Consider the following 8284-nt stretch of genomic DNA (forward strand, 5'->3'; position numbering starts at 1 on the left):
ACAACAAAAGGACTATATGAGTGTAAACTCCCAAACCATGTTTAATTGATGAGAATCAATGATGCCATTATTTCATATGTAGAAAGGCTCAAAGAACGCAGAACCCTATCTGATATTTGAAAAGACATTTGATATTTGAAAAGACATTTGATATACTGCTTATCAGATGCAAACACCACAAATGTGCTTCCTCTGCATAATTACAGTTCCAGCTCTATAAAAGCTCAAAATAATCAATCACATCTACCATTCTCAACAGGTTTTACCTCATTGTATTATTCAAGGCCACAACACACCATATCCTCATTATGTATACACGACCAAATATTTAAAATAACATTTATAGAAAACATCAATTTTCATTAATTTTTAGTTGAGAACATTTTAGTTAAATGTCAAAACATAAACCTTGTGATCTTTCTCTAGTTCATGTGATCAAGAAAATCCATAATAGTTGACCCAAATATGTTAAAAGATCTCTACTATTACCGGCTCGGGGGATTACCACACCAGGTATATAAAAACCACACTTCTAGTTTCACATCATGGTCAAGAGCATCCAAATCAGCCTTATTATTATCAAGACGATAACCAGTAGAATCATTTTCATCATTCAAAGGTGCATGGCAAGTATCAATAGCATCTATGGCATCATCTTCCTTACCATCACATGTAGCTTCATTTTCACACTTGACTCCTTGGTGACATAAACTTGCCTCAAGCTTCCATAATGCATACTCTACCATACGCTTATCCACATGAGCTTCTTCATATTAAAAGTTAAATTTCACAATTCACATAACCTCAACCCTTTTGCATGTGCTATCAAACACAATAGCTTCCTTATCCCACAAATGCGCATACTCATCCACATAATTTACTTGTCCACTTACAAGACCTTTGCTAAAGTCCAACAGAAAATATTTCATCTTTTTCCACTTACCAGATATTTCATGCATGGCATCATCCATAGCATACTTTTGAAGTACTTTCAAGAACTCAAACCGCTTGCACTAACATGCCAAACTAGAAGAGAAAACCCTGTTTCTTATATCATCGCACTCGCATGAGTCAAATACATCATCATATGATCTCAAGTTTCTCCTCAAGCTCTCCAAATCCTGCAGAATCATCTTGAATACAACATCAAACAAGGTCTTGAGCTGACTTCCAAGTGGAATCCAACCCAGTGATCAAAACCTTATTAAAAGAATTTTCCTCTCTCTCAAGGGGGACACCAAAGCATGTGAAGGATTTGGGAGTGGCTAGCATAAAACCTCCATTTTCACAAGATAGATTAGAAAAAGAAAAATAGCTCTCACAAGAAGACAGGATCCATTCCCCACCCACCACCTTAGGCTGCAGCAACAAGGGCTTCCTTTTCCACAACTGAAAACCCCACTCACGACCCAAAGCTGATAAAATGTTCAATTTTCTTCATATTTTAAGTGCCCTTACTTACTCTTTGAAATCTCGACACTTCTATGTACCCTACAGAACTAGCACGCATGCATAGAGACAATGGACACAGACCACCTTTGTACACTTTGTACAAGCATGCCTTATTTATATTCAAAGGGTCCATAAGCACTAAAAAACATCTCCCAAAGTCCGTGAGATCCCTGCATCATTCCACAAAAATATTCACATGTCTATTACTTTGCTCCCCTTATATAACTAGTTGTGGGAGAGTCCGGTTTTGCAAAATCCTCTACACCACAAACAACCGACAGGATATATTTTCCAAACAAATCGCATTTCTTTCATTTTGAGCAAGTGACCAAGCAATGTGGCAATCTATACACATCGCCCTGCTCTTTTCATATGTGTATTGCTGGTAAACTTAGTTTACCAGAAATCTAGTAACAAATACCCATCTGGCATTTGCTTGTCGTTTATCACACTCTAAGGCCTTCAGTATGAATAGTGTCATGTATCCCTTGCGGTTTGACACCAGTAATAGACTCTCGGCAAATCCAAAAGACTTTTCCAACAAATAAAGCACTTCAATACACAACAATAAAATGGATCCAGCAACATGACAATGCTGCTTTAGAGCATCCGACATATTTGTTGACATCTGATGTAAATCCCAGAAATACAACTGCAGGACATTTGATGATTGGCATCCTTCTCATTTCATGTAAATGCATTAAAAGAGTGGCATTGTGCCATTTCATGAAAGGGCACGCACTCTCCTTCACCACCACTGCCTAAATTTTGTACCTAAAAGGACAAATCAACCTTAGGAAACTGCATTTCCCCATTTCATGAAAATTGTCCACATATCTTAGTTTGGAACGTCCAAAAAATGCTTAAATTTTTGGGCCCTCCGAGAGCACCATGCCATGGGCTGCATACAAAAGAGGAAGGTGCCCAGGGTGAATACATTGTGATGTACACAATTGTCCATGTACAGGCATATTGGATGATGAAGTTAAACCCTAGAAGTCTTCTATAAAGGATGGAACTACTTTCTTACATTCTTTTGCATGTTATAAACAGTCACCCTTACCTATGTGTACACATTATCTTTTGCTACTCGTGTATGTGATGAACCTTACCCTATGTTTCTTAACTATTCAGTTTGGCATTCTTAAACTAGCTTCTACCATGCACTGTTTCGAGTTCTCATGGCTTCAATGTCTTCTGCAAAATCACGCATGCCAGCTGCTGCATAGATATTTGCCATAAGAACATAAGCTTGCCCATCACTCTTATCCACCTGTACTGCTTGTTCGAAGGCCCATCTACCGACACTGACATCTATCCACTTCCGGCAAGCACCTAATAGGGCAAGCCAAACTACATAATTGTCAGAAGATGGGATGTTCTGGGTCAGCTGTACTGCCTTTTCTAGATGCCCTGCACGCCCTAAAAGATCGACCATGCCAGTGAAACAATCTAAATCTGGCTTCACGCCAAACTTGGTGCTCATGTTCGTAAAAAGTGCATAACCTTCTTCCACAAGACCTAGATGACTACACACGTTCAACACACAAACAAAGGTCACTGCGTTTGGAAGGATGCCCTCGTGTTGCATGCGTTCATAGCAGTTGAGTGCTTCCTTACCTTGACCTGCTTGTACATATCCTGCAATCAATGCATTCCAGGACACAACATCCCTACAAGGGAGCTTCTCAAGCACACCTTGTGCCCTTGAGAGCGCACCACACTTGGCATACATGTCCACCAAAGCATTGCCCAGTACAACATTATCCCGTAGAAATCCCTGCTTTGCAACCTCTTCATGGATTTGTTTCCCCCTGTCAATGGCCCCAATCGCTGCACAAGCTTTCAAGATACAGATGTATGTCACTGCATTTGGAACAATGCCCTCATGCTGCATGCAGTCAAATAAGATCAGTGCTTCGTCACCCTGACCCTCTTCTACAGAGCCTGCAATTAGAGAACTCCAAGAGACAACATCCCGAGAAGGAAGACTCTTCAGCACATCTTGTGCCTTTGAGAGTGCACCACACTTGGCATACATGTCCACAAGAGCATTGCCCAGCACAAGATTATCTTGTAGCAAACCCTGCTTTGCGATTTCTTCATGAACTTGTTTCCCCATTTCTAAGGCTCCAAGAATGGCACAGGCTTTCAAGACACAGATATAGGTCACTGCATTTGGGAGGACACCTTCATGCAGCATGTGCTCAAAGCAACTCAATGCTTTGTCACCTTGACATGCTTCTGCATACCCAGCAATCAATGCACTCCACGACACAACATTACGACATGGGAGCTTCTCAAGCACGTCTTGTGCCTTTGAGAGAGCATGGCACTTGGCATACATGTCAACAAGAGCAGTTCCAAGCATGACATTATCCTGTAGCAGCCCCTGTTGCACAATCTCATCATGAATTTGTTTCCCTTTGTCCAGTGCTCCAATACAAGCACAAGCTTTCAAGGTGCCGATATAAGTCACTGTGTTTGGAACAATACCCTCACTCTGCATTTGCTTAAAGCAAAGTAACGCTTGCTCACCTTGACCCTCTTGGGCATAGCCTGATATCATTGTGTTCCACGTGACAACATTCCGAGAAGGAAGATTCTCCAACACCTTGTGTGCCTTTTCGAGTGCACCACACTTGGCATACATATCCACAAGAGCGTTGCCCAAGGCAATAGTATTCTGTAGCAACCCCTGCTTCACAATTTTGTGATGAATTTGTTTACCCTTGTCTATGGCTCCAATTGAGGCACAAGCTTTTAAGACGCAAATATATGTCACAGCATTCGGAAGAATGCCCTCATGCTGCATGCATTCAAAGCAACGGAGTGCTTGCTGACCCTGTCCCTCCTGTGCATATCCTGCGATAAGAGCGCTCCAAGTCACAACATCCCGAGAAGGCAGTTTTTCAAGCACATCTTGAGCCTTGGAAAGAGCACCACATTTCGCATACATGTCCACAAGAGCAGTGCCCATCACAATATTACTCTGCAGCAACTCCTGCCTCGCAATCTCGTCATGGATCTCTTGCCCCTTGTCTGAGGCTCCAAGTGTGGCACATGCTTTCAAGATGCAGACATAAGTCACTGTGTTTGGACATATGCCCTCACGAAGCATGCACTCGAAACAGTCCAATGCAATTTGGCCTTGCCCATCTCTGGCATAGCCGGAAATTAATGCAGTCCAAGGTATAGCATCCCTGCTTTTATGGATACCTAGAAGCACCTCAGCTCTTCCAAGTTCACTGCATTTTGCATACATGATTACTAGGGCATCCGAGCATTTGAAGAGCAAGCCCCTTCTCAAGATCTCGAGGTGTAGTCTGGTGCCTCTGTGCAGGTCTTTGGTCTTGGTGCAAGCCCTTAGGTGGGCGACAAGAGTGGCGCCCTCATCGTGGATTTTGCTGGGCGAATTAGTCTCCTGATCTTTATCATCCCATGCACTAATCTCGGCGGGTGGCAGAGTGAAGCCACTTCTACTAATGACCGCAGACGCAGCCATCTGAGCTGCGGTTAACTCTCAACAGACTCCATCAATCGCCCAGTTCAGTTTCTCAAACAGCGTAATGAAAGATGACGGAGTTTGCGAGAAATTCACAGCTGAATGTGAAGTCTTTTTTTATTTCAAGTACAGGACAAACTTGCCGAAATTAAAGGATTCTGCCATGATAAGTCTTTCTCTAGAGTAGCACTTAAGCATCAACTCCTTCCAACATTGTCAATGGGTGCTAGCTCAGTTGGTAGAGTCATAGCCTTTGTGTCTAAGGTCTTGAGTTCAATCCTTCCAACATTGTCAATGGGTGCTAGCTCAGTTGGTAGAGTCATAGCCTTTGAGTCTAAGGTCTTGGGTTCAATCCCCCCCTTGACGACTTGAAGACATGTTCTAAATCTTTAGAGACTGTTCCCATATGCGGGTGTGTGCATGCGATGGGATGTCTCTCTCCCTACCTGTGAGGCCATTGTACATAGGGTGTGTGCATGTGTTTCAAAGTTCTTGTACTCCTTTTTTTTTTAAAAAAAAACTTCTTCCAACATTGCCATTTATGGCTTCTTTGGATAGTATGTACGAGGCAATGAAAAACAATTTAACAATTTGCTTCTTGCCTGAAGAGTAGGAAGACAACTTTTTGAGCTGGACGACAAATGCTATAGCATTTTCCTCTACTTTCAACTGAAAAACAGCTTCAATTCTTAGTATGATTAACCTCCACAAATTCCATAAAGGTATGTCCAATTTAACACAGCCTCCAATCAGGAGTTCTTGGACAAAGAATTGATTAGGGTGCAACTCCTTACAACATTTGCTTAACATCTGGAGCTTGGTGTTGGCTAGGCACTCTACAAATAGATGATTAACCTCCACAAATTCCATAAAGGTATGTCCAATTTAACACAGCCTCCAATCAGGAGTTCTTGGACAAAGAATTGATTAGGGTGCAACTCCTTACAACATTTGCTTAACATCTGGAGCTTGGTGTTGGCTAGGTACTCTACAAATAGATGTTTGATGTCTTCTGCATCCCCACACCTACTACACGTTCCATTTCCCAATCTGACCTTCAATGCTTTCTGAGCAGACCACACCACTTGATGTATAATTAGCCAGGCCAAATAGCTATACTTGACAAGAATAGAGAATCCCCATGAAAATTTAAACTTGTATATCCCTTGCTTGGATCCCCAGTTGAGCGTCCATTTCATGTTGAGACTCTTCCTGAGCTCCTTATATTTAATGGCCTAGTAACTTGTGTGTGCCGGAAAATAACATGAACATAATGAGCATTTCATTAGAATAGATTCCTAATGAGCATAGCAAGAGTGCTTGGATGGAGAGAGCAACAAAAAGCATAACACCTAGTTAGATAGGCATGAACAATACTTCAAAAGAGAGAGAAATTAAGCTATTGACAACAGTTGAGGACCGGATTTACATGGAGCCGGTCCCCCCTCCAAAAGGCTTTGTATTATAGGTTTCCCTCATCAAGGGAGACATTTTACAATACAATACTTTGTGTTCCTTCAATATCTTGTTGGTGCAATGAAGATGGAAGCTTCAAGCACCATGCACACACTTATAAAACACAACATCAATTTCCTCACGGTCTCTGTTGGGAGAAGAGGGAGAGATCGACCGCTTAAACTATTCAACACAAGCTCCCAAGCATCACCATCAACCTGTCCACCTCTTCTTCCAATTTCCAAGCACACACACACACACACCTAAACTATCACACACACACACACACACACACACACACACACACACACACAGTGAACATAGAATTGACATAGACATGCTTGTAAGAGAGTGTAAGAGATGTGTAAGGGATGGAGACTAGATTAGAGAGTATACAGCAAAATAACCATAGCATAAGAGAGTAGAGAGAAGAATCTGCAAGAGAAAGGCCTAAATCTAGCCCCAAACTCCACGGCACCTCTCTTGTGGAGTTGGTATTTAATATATTATTTTTGAGTTTAAGGTGCCAAAAATTGAGGCCCCTCTTTTTTAAAACCACTTCACTTTTGTAAATGAGTGAAGCTCATTAGTTTTTGCATGACCCATAAGGGGAGTTCCCACCACAACTATTTACAGAGCCATAGTGGCTTATTGAAATGATATTCTAAAATACTCTGCAAATATAAAATGGCCAAGAGTAATTGCCGTCGCCTCTTCATCAACTCCCCGCATTCCACTCTATAAAATCATCATTAACTCAATTAGAAAATAAATAGACAACACATAATTAACCATTACGTCAGCTATCCCAATTGCAGCTAACCACTACAACAGGAGGGTGCCCAGTCTCGTAACATCCCTCCCACCAGGGATAGCAACTGTCCTCAGTTGCTCAGCAGAGAAATCAACTGGACCGTGAGTGATTGAAAGTGTGGAGAAGGTCGTGAAAGTTGCGAAAAAACTTTTCAAGCATCCATTTGGCATCCTCTCTAGGGTGGCCCTTGAAAGTCAAAAGGTAATGGTTATAAACCATGCGAGTGCGTGTAGTGGTGGTCTCGTGATCAACTATTTTGTCAGGGAGGAGTTGCTCTTCTTGGTCTACAAGTGAAGGTGGGTCTTCATAAATGTGGTGTGTAGGTAGGGGTCCTATGAATGGGCATAAAAGACTAATGTGAAAGGCATTGTGAATGTGCCAATGTGCAGGTAGGTCTAAACGAAAAGAAACATCATTAATGACATCTAAAATTTTGAAAGGTCCATAAAAACGAGGAGCAATCTTAACAGACATTGGTATCAACACATTTGATCCTTTGTTTTTCGATGCGAAGTAAAACATGATCACCTTCTTTGAATTGGTATGCCTTGCGGTGTTTGTTAGCATGCTTGGTGTAAAGTTCTTGTGAGTGTTTAATGGCAGAATGCACACTTGCATAAATGTTATGAAAGTCAGTAGTGAAATTATCAGCAGGGCAGGCACAACATTAGAAAGATGTGAAGTAGGAGTAGGAAGAGAATGACCATATACAATTTCAAATGGAGATTTACCTGTGGCAGTGTGAGTGGTGGTGCTGTATGCAAATTGTAGAATATGCACGTAATCATCCCATTCTTAGGTTGAGACAAAACATAAGCCTTTAACAAGTCAATAATAGTGCAGTTGGTGACTTCGGTTTGACCATTAGATTCAGGATGAAATACAGAAGTGAAGTCAAATATAGTGCCAAGATTTTCAAACACAGTAGTCCAAAAAGCACTACAAAATTTTGAATCTCGATCAGAAAGAATCACTTTAGGCAAACCATGATGTGGGAAAACAGTCTTTAGAAACAAAAGTGCAGCTTGATGTGCTGTGAGTGTTTTCTTACAAGGAAT

At 41.5% G+C, this 8284-nt stretch overlaps 1 protein-coding gene across 1 annotated transcript; it reads right to left on the reverse strand.

Annotated features, from left to right (window-relative positions):
• Window positions 1-843: 843 nt before the first annotated feature.
• On the reverse strand, window positions 844-5075 carry LOC147456691 (pentatricopeptide repeat-containing protein At2g33680-like). The gene has a single exon (XM_086515136.1). It carries the CDS (start codon window positions 4955-4957, stop codon window positions 2609-2611), a length of 2349 nt encoding a protein of 782 aa, XP_086371262.1. The 5' UTR covers window positions 4958-5075; the 3' UTR covers window positions 844-2608.
• Between the last annotated feature and the right edge of the window lie 3209 nt (window positions 5076-8284).

Source organism: Adiantum capillus-veneris, chromosome 6, assembly GCF_014529385.1.
Source record: "Adiantum capillus-veneris isolate H3 chromosome 6, ASM1452938v2, whole genome shotgun sequence".
Classification (NCBI taxonomy): domain Eukaryota; kingdom Viridiplantae; phylum Streptophyta; class Polypodiopsida; order Polypodiales; family Pteridaceae; genus Adiantum; species Adiantum capillus-veneris.